The 15731-nt window shown below is 45.4% G+C and overlaps 2 protein-coding genes across 2 annotated transcripts in view; both read left to right on the forward strand.

Annotated features, from left to right (window-relative positions):
* LOC119276973 (NADH-quinone oxidoreductase subunit B 1-like) overlaps positions 1-960 on the forward strand; it is a 3498-nt gene extending 2538 nt beyond the window's left edge. Inside the window, exon 2 of the mRNA XM_037558155.1 lies at positions 436-960. Coding sequence (XP_037414052.1) covers positions 436-670 — 235 coding nt within the window. The 3' untranslated portion in view covers positions 671-960. The remainder of the gene's footprint in view (positions 1-435) is intronic.
* Positions 961-1208: 248 nt separating this feature from the next.
* On the forward strand, positions 1209-4243 carry LOC119281516. Its single transcript, XM_037562018.1, has 2 exons — positions 1209-1820; positions 3884-4243. Exons 1-2 carry the CDS (start codon positions 1369-1371, stop codon positions 4068-4070), a joined length of 639 nt encoding a protein of 212 aa, XP_037417915.1. The 5' UTR covers positions 1209-1368; the 3' UTR covers positions 4071-4243.
* The last annotated feature ends 11488 nt before the right edge of the window (positions 4244-15731 follow it).

Here is a 15731-nt window from a genome sequence, read left to right on the forward strand (position 1 = left end):
GCCTAAGCGCCTAAGGCGGGCATATTTGTAAGGTGCTGGAGGGGGGGGGGCTCCTTATCGCCTAAGCGTCCAAGGCGGGACGCCTTAAAAACAATGCTTACATTATTAATCAGAGGAAGTATATGACTCTGATATGTGAATGTCTCGGTTTACATGGAAATAAGTGCGCTGTTGGCTTCATCCCCTAGGAACAAAGCTAGAATTATCTGTCCTCCGTTCCATAATTTGAAGTAAAACCACGACAAGAATTATGGAACGAAGGGAGTACTTAGCTTCTTAGTATGGCCCATGCTTCTCCTTTTGGAGACGTTTCTGTACTTGAGAAGAATTGGTGAACGTCTTCTGACTGTAGCAATCAATATTCAGGATGGTTTGCTTTAAGGTCACAATCTCATTTTTTTTCTAATGCTCCTGTTATTGCAACTTCCTTTGCAGGGTTTATGACCAGATGCCCGAGCCTCGATGGGTCATATCGATGGGCAGCTGTGCCAATGGTGGTGGGTATTACCACTACTCCTACTCTGTTGTGCGTGGATGCGACCGCATTGTTCCTGTGGACATCTACGTCCCTGGATGCCCCCCAACTGCTGAGGCCCTACTGTACGGTGTTCTCCAGCTCCAGAAGAAGATCAACAGGCGCAAGGATTTCCTTCACTGGTGGACCAAGTGAAGCGCTGCTTGTTACTGTTCTGGCTTGTTATATTTGTTTTTGATTCTACCTGCTCATCAACTGAAATAAGGACCTTGTGCTCGGACGTGCAAAACTTTTGCTGTTGTTGTGCCTGGGAGGATGTATGCCCGGGCTGTGTGGACGAGCACGGACTCGTGTACCTGGTGTTGCTGTAACTGTTTTTGCTCTACATATTGTAATACACCTTGATCACTTCGTTGTGTAAGAATTTCAGCCAAGTGCAATTGAGCACTTCCATATCATTTTTGCATGATGATGCAAATTTGCTACGAGTACAGGACATGTCTACGTCATCATGATTTGCACACGATTGTATGATGATGCAAATTTGCTCCAAACTTCCGAGGGCTCCAAATCTTGTGCTGCAAGTATTTATTTACCATAAGTCTCTCTGGATGTAATCGTAAGCTTAACAGAATATACTTGTGCTACCCCGAAAAAAAAAACTTGTGCAAAGCGCCCCTATAAAACGCATGCTGTGGGCCGTACGGCTCTGCGTGCGTTACGTCTTCTGGAATCTCTTGGTCCCCGTCCCCGTCCTTCAAACCCCCTCACCAAGAAAGCGGAGGTGAACCGACCAACGAAACCGTCATCAAATTGGTCGCCAACAAGTTTGTGCTTCCTGATCTACCTCTAATCTTCTGCTCCGCATTGCGCCTGTGACCGGCGGCAGATCCATGGCGGCGCTGGCGTCGAGGATGGCGCAGCTGCAGTCCAGGGCGGCGTTGGCGACGAGGCTCGCGGCCAAGCACGGGGGCGCGCTGCAGTCCGAGGCGGCAAGCTTCGCGGCCAAGCACAGGGCCACGCTGCAGTCCAAGGCGTCCGAGGCGGCGAGCATCGCGGCCAAGCACGGGGCCACGCTGCAGTCCAAGGCGTCCGAGGCGGCGAGCTTCGCGGCCAAGCAAGGGAGCGCGCTGCAGTCCAAGGCGTCCGAGGCGGCGAGCTTCGCGGCCAAGCAAGGGAGCGCGATGCAGTCCAAGGCGGCCGAGGCGGCGAGCTCCGCGGCCAGGCAAGGGCGCGAGTACCACAAGACGCTCATGGAGAGGAACAAGCAGTACGTCATCGATCCGCCCACCGTCGAAAAGTGCCAGGAGCTCTCCAAGCAGCTTTTCTACACCCGCCTCGCCAGGTCCGGACGATCCCTAGCCCCCTACCATTCATCCCTCCTTTGCTCCTGCATCATAGATTGTTTCCTGATGTTGATCTGCTAGCTGATGTGCCTACCAGCTTCCGCTTCAGTTGCTATAACTAGTTAACGTTTTGGGGCTGCAGCGTGCAGTAGATAAGCCTTTGTAGGGTTAATTGGTGCTTGTTTGGTCTGGTGTATTGTGTGTTTTTCTTGTTGTAGCTTGCGAGGTTTACTGATCGGATGGGTGAATTGGGGATGCAAAGGGCACTAGCTGATGGTTTGCCGTTGCCGTATAGCCATGGGCTGTATATAGTTAGTTTGGTTTGAGCACCCTGAAATAAAGTAAAATGTTCCTTGTTTCTTTTTATGCTTAATGGTCGCAAGGTTTCAAGAATCAAAACCCAAAAGGGAGTTTCAGGCTTTGTAGTGATATCCTATTGTCGCCTTATGTCGAGGCAGCCATGGTCGATGCTCTCTCTTGCAAATACATCAAATTTTACGGCCCGCCTAGTCGTCATCCCTTATGTGCTGATTTTTATCACTCAAAATATTGAGGATTCAGGCTTTCTAACCAATGTAAACTCTAGTAGTGCTGATTTATACTATCACTCACAATATTAAGGATTCAGGCTTTCTACCAATGTATAAATTCTAGCTTCTGCGAGGTTTCAACTAGACGCTACTTGTGGACACCACCTTAATTAAGAATACAGCAGGCGTCTTTAATTTCAGATTATCTTCCTTTTGATTTATCATATGGCTTCTACTAGTCTACTAGATGGATGTTCATTAACTATGTTGGGTGTCCTAATGCTGAATGAAATCTGCTTTGTTTAAATAAATTTTTTGTGTATCCTCCCCTGTTTAAAATAGTTGGGTTTGCTGCCTTGTCTATTGGGAATAGCGCTGCTTGGTCATGTCAGTTTATATTGGGAATAGCGCTGCCTTGTCTATTGGGAGTATATGGAATTATGGATAGCGAATTAGGTTGGATGCTATTCGCAAAATAAATAAATTAGGTTGGGTGCTAATCTTTTAACAGTTAGTTAGAGTTAGGCTGGTCGTAATGGTAGTATCATACTTCCTCCTTTCCGATTTATAGGGCCCAATTCAAAAATCTCACCAACCAAGGTAGATGGTTAGTGGTGGAATATTTTTTATAGTTTGCAAAAGCACCTAATTAATGCTCTTGTTTTCCTCAAAAAATTGTGCTTATCAATGCATTAATTAAAATGCATGCATGCATAAAGTACATGCATTGGTCAATCTTCTCTTAATACTTGCATGCAATAATTTAATGCACCTTGGAATCTAAACATGTGATGAGGAACAACCAAATTGAGCCTTATAAAATGGAAAAACTAAAATTTTGAGATAAGCCCTATAAACCGGAAAGGAGGGAGTAGTTAGTATCATGCACGCCAACTAGGCAATTTTGATGAGGTGTTATAGCATTAAATGAAGAAATAGATGGTGTAGTATCATGATACCGTATCATATTAAATGCTATGCTACTTTGTGTCATGCATGACAATAAATAGAGTACTACATGATACTAATATATGATACTATGCATTAGGGAGGTAGTATTATACACTAGTATCATATGCATGATACTAGTATATGATACTCCCCATTACAACCAGCCTTAGAAGGTAGCAACATTCTCGGTCTTTTCGAACCTGTTCAAGCCAGCAAGGACTTCCAAGATAAAACAGCTATTAGAATTTGATTCCTTGATGAAGCAACAATGGTAAATGTGACACAATGTTCATGAATTCCACTCTGGATAAACTAGGGATCCTGGATTCTTTATGATGATGGTTTATGCATATTGGTATGCTGGGTTATGTCAAGGTTTCTGCATATTTGTATGTTTATTCCTATTTAATCATTTATCTATGTGGCAACTGGCAACTGGTTTAAAACAAAAACGAAGATGTAATTAGATTGCATAGCATACTCCAAAAATGTGCACAAAACTGGACAATGTAACAGCTGTACTTGATTTACGGTGTTGTCGTGACTTATCAGAAGTTTGATGGATGTTATGTTTGTTGCAGCATTCCTGGCCGTTACGAGGCATTCTGGAAAGAGGTTGATGGTGTAAAGCTGTTGCTGAAAAACAGAAAGGACCTGAATGTTGAGCACGCCGGGGTTGCCGCATTGTTTGGCATTGAGTTGTATGCGTGGCTTTGTGCCGGTGAGTTTATTGGTAGAGGATATACCCTCACAGGTTACCATGTCTGATCGCCGGCGTCTAGCATGAGCGCACACTATTAGTCTACATACATTTGCCGTCTAGCTATGAGCGTACATTGTTAGTCCACATTTGCCATCGGATACTGTGTTCGTCGAAAGTTTGTGCTTTTCTAGTTTGTTCTTGTCTCTGCTGACTTGGGAGTAAAATGTGTTGTCCATTACTTATGTGGGATAGCCAATAGATTGGAATTCCCTGGGATGGCCATGTGTTTATTTCCCCATCTTTCGAGCTCTTTGGTAGGTCATGCACGCGGTGTGGTTGATGAATGTATGCTCTCATCTGGCGAATTTGGCATTGCCGTGAGCAGTAAAACAGAGATTTGACAAAAGGGAAGCAGGTAGTAGCTGAACATAGTATTGAGAGATGGCAAAATAAAATCAGACATCTGAGACAATTTTTGCGAGGTTGGGCCAGAAATGAGAGTGGGATTTACAAGCAAGAAAAAGAACGACTCACTCAATTAATTGAAGGGAATTGTTTGGCAACGGTGCACCGGCCGAAGCTTCGGCCGGTCACGTCCACACGCAAACGCGCCCAGTGACTCGCCTAGCGACACGTAGGCCATCCACGTGCCTCTTCTCCCTCCTGCCTTTTCTCATCTTCCTCTCGGTCATCTCTCTTCTCTCTCCCTATTGCCATGGTCAACCCGTCACCTGCGCCGGAGGCCTCCCCGGGGCGCTGCCGTCATGGGAATCAGCCGATCTGGCCGCGCTCGACCAGATCCGCGTGGATCCGCATGCATCGGAGCCCTGCCTACCTCACCGGAGCTGCAACCAGCCATGGCAGACTACACCCCGCGGCGAATTTTTGCTGGAACCGGTTGTAGCAAATTCAATCGTCGGTGGTAGCAAAAATCTACTATGGTTGCAACAAAACGGCGTCATCGTCATCGCGGGGGTCGCAACTGAGATAAGAAGTTTAAAGCTTTTCTCAATGCAGTTGTAACTTTTATAACTGTCGGTTGCAACTTTTCATTTTTCGTCCATGGCTTCGTTTCCATAGTTGAAACTTTTTTATAGTCGGATGAAGCTTTTTATGCCACCGGTTGTAACCCATAGCTCCATCGTATACTGGTTGAAGCTTTTTTCTAGCCGGTTGAAGCTTTTCCTATCGCTAGTTGTAGCCTTTTTGGTCGTTGGTTGTAGCACTGGGCATCTCCCCCGGTGCTCGATTTTTTGTTGCAAGCTGCACACCGGGGATGAGCGGCGGCGAGCATGCCGATGAGCTTCAGTCGTCGCAACCGGAGCTACAACGGTCTCAACAAGAGCTTCAACCGCGGGGTGCGGTTGTTGCACGGGGCAAAGCAACAAGGACGGTCAGCGGTGGTTGGGGCTGGTGACTAGGATGGTGGCTGGCGGGGATGAGGGCGGACGGCTGGGACGAGGACGGTGGCCGGCGGGGACGAGGGCGGAAGGCTGCGACGAGGACAGCAACGTCGTGGATGAGGGCGGCCGGCGAGCTGGTTGGCGTATGGGAGATCACGGGGCAGTGGGGATGAAACAGACGACATGCCTTCTTTTTTTTACCAGTGAAGCAATTGGGGAAAGAAGCAATCGTGCGACTACTATGGAACATATCGTACGTCCACGGTACGACCGGCCGAATTGTTCGGCCAGCGCACCGGCGCAGATCAATGCCCTTAATTGAAGCGTTAGATTTAAAAGCTGAAAGTAACCTTCTTACAGTTAATGAGCAAAGCTCCAAATTCGAAGCTGAACAAGGCTTACGAGCTCCTCTTAGAGAAGAAGAGCTCAAGTGGGCCTTGCGTGCTAAAGTTCTTAAGGTTGTCCAAGGGGATGACAACACACAATTCTTTCATATGATTGTGAATGGTAAACATAAAAAGAAAAAAGTCATAGAACTTGAGCAGGACGAGGGGACAATTGTGGGGCATGAGAATCTGCAAGCTTATATCTCAAATTACTATAAACAACTTTTTGGGCCTCCTGAGGCAAGCACGGTGGCCCTAGATGAATCTGCTATTGGAGATATACCTCATCTCCAGGTGGTGGAGAATGATATTCTTTCTGCACCTTTTACTGAGAAGGAGGTTCTCGATGCAATCTCACAAATGAAACCGAATAAAGCACCGGGACCAGACGGGTTTCCAGCTGAATTCTATAAGAAATGTTGGCATATTATTAAGGATGATCTTATGCCGATGTTTCATGATTTCTTTAAAGGTCATTTAGAACTATTTCATCTTAACTTTGGCATGATTATGTTGTTGCCAAAGAAAGAAGAGTCAGTTCGGATCGAGCAATTTAGGCCAATATGTCTTCTCAATGTGAGTTTCAATTTTTTTACAAAGGTGGGTACCAATAGATTGACACAAATTGCTCATTCAGTGGTACAACCAAGTCAGACAGTATGCATGCCAGGGCGCCACATACTTGAAGGGGCGGTCGTTTTGCATGAAACGCTTCATGAAATTCATTCAAAGAAACTAGATGGGGTTATCTTCAAAGTGGATTTTGAGAAGGCACATGATAAAGTTAAATGGCCTTTTCTTCAGCAGGCAATGCGCATGAAAGGATTTAGTGAAGCCTGGCGGAAACAAGTGGGTTCTCAAGTCCAGGAGGGTAGTGTCGGCATCAAGGTTAACAATGATATTGGTCACTATTTTCAGACTCACAAGGGATTGAGACAAGGGGATTCCATGTCTCCTCTCTTGTTTAATATAGTGGCCGATATGCTCGCCATTCTTATTGGTAGGGCCAAACAGCATGGTCAGGTGGAGGGGTTAGTCCCTCATCTGGTCGATGGAGGAGTATCCATCTTACAATATGCTGACGGCACTATCTTATTCATGGAACATGACATTGCTAAGGCACGCAATATGAAACTCATATTATGTCTCTTCGAACAATTGCCAGATTTAAAGATTAACTTTCGCAAGAGCGAGTTGTTCTGCTTTGGGAAGGCGAAAGACGAGCAAGACACATAGACAATTGTTCGGGTGTGAATTAGGTTCCTTACCTTTTAGTTATTTGGGCATACTGATTCATCACCGTAAATTATCCAACAAAGAGTGGAAGTGCATCGAAGATCGAATTGAAAAAAAGCTTAGCTGCTGGAAGGGCAATCTTATGTCTTATGGAGGTCGGCTAGTGCTGATTAACTCGGTACTGACTAGTATGCCGATGTTCCTATTATCGTTCTTTGAAATACCGAAAGGGGTACGGAAGCGACTTGATTTCTTCAGATCTCGTTTCTTCTGGCAGTCAAATGAGGCCAAGAGGAAATACCATCTCGCGCGATGGGATATACTTTGCAGACCAAAAGATCAGGGGGGTCTCGGTATTAAGAACTTAGAAATCAAGAATAAATGCCTTATGAGAAAATGGCTCTACAGGTTAGAGACGGAGCCGGAAGGCATGTGGGCGCAGATTTTGTGCAATAAGTATTTCGTAGGGTCAAATTCTTGGTTGGCAATGGGATGTCAACAAGATTTTGGGAGGATACGTGGTTAAGAGAGACACCCCTGGCCGTACAATATCCCAACCTGTATAACATTGTGCAACGTAAAGAGGCTTATGTTGCCATAAGTTTTCAAATGATTCCCTTGAATATTCAGTTCGGACACGTGTTAATTGATGAGTGATGGACTCCCTAGATGCACTTGGTTCGGAGATTGATAGATGTTCACCTCTCCGACTAGCCGGACTCGACGCAATGGAAATTAGCTAAAAATGGGGGTTTTATGGTGAAATCCTTCTATTTGGATTTAATTAATTATGTCCCAATCTCAAGATCCTTGCATATTTGGAGGGTTAAGGTTCCTTTGCGTATTAAAGTTTTCATGTGGTTCGTCCACAAGCAAGTAGTTCTCACCAAGGACAACTTAATTAAGAGGCGATGGGTAGGTAGTTCACGTTGTTGTTTTTGTGATCATGATGAAAAAATACAACATTTATTCCTTGAATGCCCACTCGCCAAATTGCTTTGGAGAACGATTCATATAGCCTTCAACATTACTCCTCCAGTGGACATTGAGTCGCTGTTTGGAACGTGGTTAGCTGGGGTTGAGCATACTACTGCGGCTCGTATTCAGATTGGAATATGTGCGCTTTTATGGGCTATATAGAACTGTAGAAATGATTTGGTTTTTAACAGACAACAAACTCTAACTTTCTTGCAGGTTATCTTCAGAGCTACCGCATGGATCCGTACGTGGTCCTTACAAACTCCTATGGACTCCAGGAAGCCTTTGGTTACTGGGTGCAACCAGTGGGAGATGGTAGCACGGGCTATATACAACCGGTTCGGATGGCGGTCGCATAACAGGATAGGAGTCTAGGAGCTTATCCCTCATATTGTCGTACCGATTGTGATTGTTAGCATGTATTTTTCTTTCTTTCACTCCACTTGCAAGCTGTAATACTTTTATGACTTTGTGCTACTTCGTGGATTTGTTTAATAAGATGGCTGCATGCATCATCATGATGTAAAGCCGGGGGTACTCCTCCATTTCAAAGAAAAAGTAGCTGAACATACGAGTCCCATGTTGGACAAGCCAACTTACGTGGTGGTTGGCTTTCAGTGACGTCCCAGTTATCGTGGAAATGGATTGCTCCTATCTCGTATGTATAAACATATTAAGGGCATGTACACTAACCTTATAAACATACCATACCCCTTGCTCGTACGCACGTGGGAAGCCATTGCTAGGGTTTCTGCTGCCTCCCGTCGCGCAGCTGCCTTCCTGCCTCATCTCCTGTGGCCTTAATTAGGGCATGGAAATGCGGTGGATCCCGGTCTTTGCTGGCGGGAGGGTTCCGGTTTTAGGCGTTCTATTGACTTTTGATAGGGCTTCCTGAAGATGGAATAAGGTTCTCCCCACCTAGCCCTCGTCTCGGTGGTGCTTCTAGCATCGTAGGAAGGGGGTGGAGATTTGTCTCTGAAGAGTCTTGCGGCGTTTGGTCGGGGTTTGTCTTCGGTGGATCCGGTCTTCGTTCATATATGTTTGTGTGTTTACAGGTTGGATCCTTCTGATGGTCCCCTGGGGCCTTAGCATGATGACTTTCCAACTGTCTACTACAACAAGTTTTGCCCCCCTCCGGTGATGGAGGGGCTATGACGGCGGCACGCCTTCGGCTCGCTTTAGTTCTTGAAGTCGTCTTTAGGTCATCTAAGAACCTAGATATAATTTTTACTTTTGGTGTTCTTTGTACTACTTTGACAGTTGATGAATATATCAAAAGTTTTCTCACAAAAAACTGCTACCTTATAAGTGCCATGTAAAATAAATATTGAGGCGGAGAAAAGAGAAACCATAAGAAAAACGTGTCTTCACTCAAAAAAAGAGATAATCTCTTAGCAACAATATGTCTCATCACATGTTTTCAAATGTCAGTCCCGCCCATCACACTGTGTGCACACCCCCTATGTGGGACCAATGCCTAGTGGGGGAGGTAGGATTGCTGAGGCGCCCGAGGGGGGGAGGGTAGGAAAAATTCATTGGGGTGGGCCTTGCCCCAGGATGGCCACCCCTGACAACGCCAGCCCTGTTACCTCCTCACATCTTCCAGGATCTCCATCTCTCTGTTTTTTCTTTTCGCGCATTCTCTTTCCCCGCACACACCTTGCTCCGAATCGAGGCGCAAGGATTGCGCACCTCACTTCAAGATCGACATACACGATAGGCGCGGGTGGGAAATTGACAACAGCGATGAGTAATAGATTCTTCGAGCAAGGCCGGCACACCCAAGTCTGTTGGGGAATGTAGTAATTTCAAAAAAATCCTACGCACACGCAAGATCATGGTGATGCATAGCAACGAGAGGGGAGAGTGTGTCCACGTACCCTTGTAGACCGAAAGCGGAAGCGTTATGACAACGCGGTTGATGTAGTCGTACATCTTCATGATCCCACCGATCTTAGCACTGAACGTACGGCACCTCCGCGATCAGCACACGTTCAGCTCGGGGACGTCCCTCGTACGCTTGATCCAGTTGAGGTCGAGGGAGAGTTGCGTCAGCACGACGGCGTGGTGACGGTGATGATGAAGTTACCGGCGCAGGGCTTCGCCTAAGCACTACGACGATATGACCGAGGTGTGTAACTGTGGAGGGGGTCACCGCACACGGCTAAACAATGTCAACTTGTGTGTCCTAGGGTGCCCCCTGCCCCCGTATATAAAGGAGCAAGGGGGAGGCCGGCCGGCCCTTGGGGCGCGCCAGGAGAGGAGGAGTCCTCCTCCTAGTAGGAGTAGGACTCCCCTTCCTACTCCTACTAGGAGGGGGAAAGGAAGGAGGAGAGGGAGAAGGAAATGGGGGCGCCGCCCCCCCTTCCCTAGTCCAATTCGGACCAGAGGGGGAGGAGGCGCGGCCTGCCCTAGCCTGCCCTCTCTCTCTCTCCACTAAGGCCCATGTGGCCCATTAGTTCTCCTTGGGGGGGGGGGGTCCGGTAACCCTCCAGCACTCCGGTTTTCTTCGTAATCACCCGGAACACTTCTGGTGTCCGAATATAGCCGTCCAATATATCAAGCTTTATGTCTCAACCATTTCGAGACTCCTCGTTATGTCCGTGATCACATCCGGGACTCCGAACTATCTTCGGTACATCAAAACACATGAACTCATAATACCGGCCATCACCGAACTTTAAGCGTGCGGACCCTACGGGTTCGAGAACTATGTAGACATGACCAAGACACGTCTCTGGTCAATAACCAATAGCGGAACCTGGATGCTCATATTGGTTCCTACATATTCTACGAAGATCTTTATCGGTCAAACCGCATAACAACATACGTTGTTCCCTTTGTCATCGGTATGTTACTTGCCCGAGATTCGATCGTCGGTATCTCAATACCTAGTTCAATCTCGTTATCGATAAGTCTCTTTACTCGTTCCGTAATACTCCATCCCGCAACTAACTCATTAGTCACAATGCTTGCAAGGCTTATAGTGATGAGTATTACCGAGAGGGCCCAGAGATACCTCTCCAAAACACGGAGTGACAAATCCTAATCTCGATCTATGCCAACCCAACAAACACCTTTGGAGACACCTGTAGAGCACCTTTATAACCACCCTTTTACATTGTGATGTTTGGTAGCACACAAAGTGTTCCTCCGGTATTCTGGAGTTGCATAACCTCATAGTCATATGAACTTGTATAAATCATGAAGAAAGCAGTAGCAATGAAACTAACACGATAATAATGCTAAGCTAATGGATGGGTCATGTCCATCACATCATTCTCCTAATGATGTGATCCCATTCATCAAATGACAACACATGTCTATGGTTAGGAAACTTAACCATCTTTAATTAACGAGCTAGTCAAGTAGAGGCATACTAGGGACTATAGATTTTGTCTATGTATTCACACATGTACTAAGTTTCTGGTTAATACAATTCTAGCATGGATAATAAACATTTATCATGAATTAAGGAAATAAATAATAACTTTATTATTGCCTCTAAGGCATATTTCCTTCAGTCTCCCACTTGCACTAGAGTCAATAATCTAGATAACATAGTAATGATTCTAACACCCATGGAGCTTTGGTGCTGATCATGTTTTGCTCATGAGAGAGGCTTAGTCAACAGGTCTGCTACATCAGATCCATGTGTATCTTGCAAATCTCTATGTCCCCTTCCGACACTTGATGACGGATGGAATTGAAGCGTCTCTTGATGTGCTTGGTTCTCTTGTGAAATCTAGATTCCTTTGCCATGGCAATTGCACCAGTATTGTCACAAAAGATTTTCATTGGACCCGATGCACTAGGTATGACACCTAGATCGGATATGAACTCCTTCATCCAAACTCCTTCATTCGCTGCTTCTGAAGCAGCAATGTACTCCGCTTCACACGTAGATCCCGCCACGACGCTTTGCTTGGAACTGCATTAACTGACAGCTCCTCCATTCAATAAAAATATGTATCCGGTTTGTGACTTAGAGTCATCTGGATCAGTGTCAAAGCTTGTATTTATGTAACCATTTACGACGAGCTCTTTTTCACCTCCATAAACGAGAAACATATCCTTAGTCCTTTTCAGGTATTTCAGGATGTTCTTGACCGTTGTCTAGTGCTCCACTCCGGGATCACTTTGGTACCTTCCTGCTATGCTTATAGCAAGACATACACCAGGTCTGGTACACAGCATTGCATACATGGTAGAACCTATGACTGAAGCATAGGGAATGACTTTCATTTTCTCTCTATCTTCTGCGGTGGTCGGGCTTTGAGTCTGACTCAACTTCACACCTTGTAACACAGGCAAGAACCCTTTCTTTGACCAATCCATTTTGAACACCTTCAAAACTTTATCAAGGTATGTGCTTTGTGAAAGTCCAATTAAGCGTCTTGATCTATCTCTATAGATCTTGATGCCCAATATGTAAGCAGCTTCTCCAAGGTCTTTCATAGAAAAACTCATATTTTTCAGATATCCTTTTATGCTATCCAAAAATTCTATATCATCTCCAATCAACAATATGTCATCTACATATAAGATCAGAAATGCTACAGAGCTCCCACTCACTTTCTTGTAAATACAGGCTTCTCCAAGAGTTTGTATAAAACCATATGCTTTGATCACACTATCAATGCATTTATTCCAACTCCGAGAGGCTTGCACCAGTCCATAAATGGATCGCTGGAGCTTGCAAACTTTGTTAGCACCCTTTGGATTGACAAAACCTTCCGGTTGCACCATATACAACTCTTCTTCCAGAAATCCATTCAAGAATGCAGTTATTGCTAAATTGATTCGGACAGACTTAAGCATCGCTGCAGGTGAGAAAGTCTCATCATAGTCAACTCCTTGAACTTCTCGAAAACCTTTCACAACAAGTTGAGATTTGTAAACAGTAACATTACTGTCAGAGTCGGTCTTCTTCTTAAAGATCCATTTATTTTCTATGGCTTGCCGATCATTGGGCAAGTCCACCAAAGTCCACACTTTGTTCTCATACATGGATCCCATCTCAGGTTTCATGGCCTCAAGCCATTTTGCAGAATCTGGGCTTATCATCGCTTCCTCATAGTTCGTAGGTTCATCATGGTCTAGTAACATGACTTCTAGAACAGGTTTACCGTACCACTCTGGTGCGGATCTTATCCTGGAAGACCTACGAGGTTCGGTAGTAACTTGATATGAAGTTTCATGATCATCATCATTAGCTTCCTCACTAATTGGTGTAGGAATCACAGGAACTAATTTCTACAATGAACTACTTTCCAATAAGGGAGCAAGTACAGTTACCTCATCAAGTTCTACTTCCCTCCCACTCACTTCTTTCGAGAGAAACTCCTTCTCTAGAAAGGATCCATTCTTAGCAACAAAGATTTTGCCTTCGGGTCTGTGATAGAAGGTGTACCCAACAGTTTCCTTTGGGTATCCTATGAAGACGCACTTCTCCGATTTGGGTCCGAGCTTATCAGGTTGAAACTTTTTCATAATAAGCATCGCAGTCCCAAACTTTAAGAAACAACAACTTTGGTTTCTTGCCAAACCACAGTTCATAAGGTGCCGTCTCAACTGTAAGTGCATCTAGTGCCACCCCTAGTTAGTTTTGGAGTATTGACGACAAACCTGGTTGAGGGACTAATGTGTTTGTGAGAATTGCAGGATAACACAGGTAGAAGTCCCTCATTGATTCGGTTTACCTATCGGAGATGACCCCTAAAAATGTGTGAAAACATTGAAGACAATGGTGGTCCGTGAAGCTATTCATGGTGAAGTCTATGACATGAGAAGACATCACATGAAGACTATGGAGTGCGAAGACTTAGTTGTTTTGTTGTTTCCTTTTCTTCTTTGTTGAGTCATAGGAACCACCGCACTGTTAAGGGGGTCCAAGTGAACAAAGTCAGAGTGACTAAAGTGATGCTCAACCAAATCCTATGTCTTCGAGCGAAGACAATGAGAGCAAATCTTATCCAGAGTCGGATGAGTCAGCTTTAATTGTAGCCCATGTCAAGCTGCCGTGTGTGTTTGAAATCTGACTGTTGGGACACGTGTCAGTTCCTTAGTGACCCAGGGTCATTTTAGACAAGTTAGGTCGGGTTACCTAGTGGCTATAAATAGCCCACCCCCTTCACCATAAATTGGTGGCTGCTCAGAGTTAGTGCATGGCTTTTGTCGTTTGAGAGCAACCCACCTCCGAAGCATTTGAGAGAGAATCCTTGCGAGGAAAAATCCCAAACCACCCAAAGCCCAAAGAGTGTTTGGCATCACTGAAGTCTTTTTATCCGCGTGATCTGAAGACTTGTTACACTTGAGGACTGTGAATCCTCCAGCCAGTTAGGCGTCGCGTTCTGTGCATCCAAGAGTCATTGTGGATTGCCGGTGAACGAAGTCTGTGAAGGTTTGGAAGTCTACCTTGAAGACTTAACAGAGTGATTGGGCGGGGACTAAGTGTCCTTAGCTCAAGGGGAATAAGGTGAAGACGCGGTCTTCTGAGTTGAATCTCAGCCTCCCTAACCAGACGTACAGTTGTCATAGAAACTGGAACTGGTCGAACAAATCACTGTCCTCTCCAAGCTACTGGTTCTATCTCTCACTTCTCTTTACTTACAGTTTGTCTTCGTGAAGTCATTGCCTGCTTGCATTATCTGTTTGACTTCACTGTGTGACTGCTTGTTCGGATTGGCTTCATACTATCTTCCATCTTGATCCTTACTACCTAGCTGCTGATAGTCTTTGTGCTTTCACTTCATTGAATACTTGACTATGGCTTGTCTAGTGTAGTCTACCTTTCGCTGCATACGAATAGGGTCATTTCTATTGTTTGTCTTCAAAACTCCCACGTTTTGAAGACTTTCATAAAAATCGCCTATTCACCCCCCTCTAGTCGATATGCAGCTCTTTCAATTGGTATCAGAGCAAGGTAATCCCTTGTTCTATGTGATTCGGTTTAACCACCTAGAGTTTTAGCTATGTTGACTGTAGGGATAATCAAAGTCTCCGCTGCGTGCCCCATCTTCGATGGCACTGAATACCCCTACTGGAAGAATAAGATGCGCATGCATCTTGAAGCCATTGATGTCGATCTGTGGTATGTCGTCAAGAACGGCGTTCCCAAGACCGGTGAAGGTGTCACCCCTGCTGATGTCAAGAAGTTCATTCAACTGGACTCTACCGCCAAGAACATCATCTGTGGTCATCTGACCAAAGGACAACATGGTCGTGTGAGTGCTCTGGAAACATCAAAGCTAGTCTGGGACTGGCTCTCCAAGGTCAACGAAGGCGTCTCAACTTAGCGATATCAAAGGATCAGTGTTCTCCGCAACCTCTTCAACCGCTTCAAGAGACACGACAATGAGAACGTCCAGCTCACATTTGATCGCCTCACTGATATCACAAATGAGCTCCAAGCACTCGGCGCCACTGAGATCACGAAGCATGAAATAGTCAAGACACTACTGAGATCACTTGACAGCTTGTTTGACACCCTAGCCTTGATGATTCAAGAACGCCTTGACTTTAAGACTCTCGATCCGTCTGACATACTTGAGAGGCTCAACACACATGAGTTTCAGCTATCTGAGAAACGAGATATCTATGGCCCCAACTATGGTCGAACTCGCGCTTTGAAGGCAAAGGCTGTTTCCTCATCTGAAGAAGAATCTGACTGCAGTTCTGGTGATCCTGAAGACATTAGAAAGGAGCTTGCTATGCTTGTGAA

Source organism: Triticum dicoccoides, chromosome 3B, assembly GCF_002162155.2.
Source record: "Triticum dicoccoides isolate Atlit2015 ecotype Zavitan chromosome 3B, WEW_v2.0, whole genome shotgun sequence".
NCBI lineage: Eukaryota > Viridiplantae > Streptophyta > Magnoliopsida > Poales > Poaceae > Triticum > Triticum dicoccoides.

Coding starts and splice junctions, on each gene's coding strand:
- LOC119281516 (XM_037562018.1), top strand. CDS start 1,369: ATGGCGGCGCTGGCGTCGAGGATGGCGCAGCTGCAGTCCAGGGCGGCG. Junction 1,821..3,883: donor TTCTACACCCGCCTCGCCAG/GTCCGGACGATC, acceptor TGTTTGTTGCAG/CATTCCTGGCCGTTACGAGG.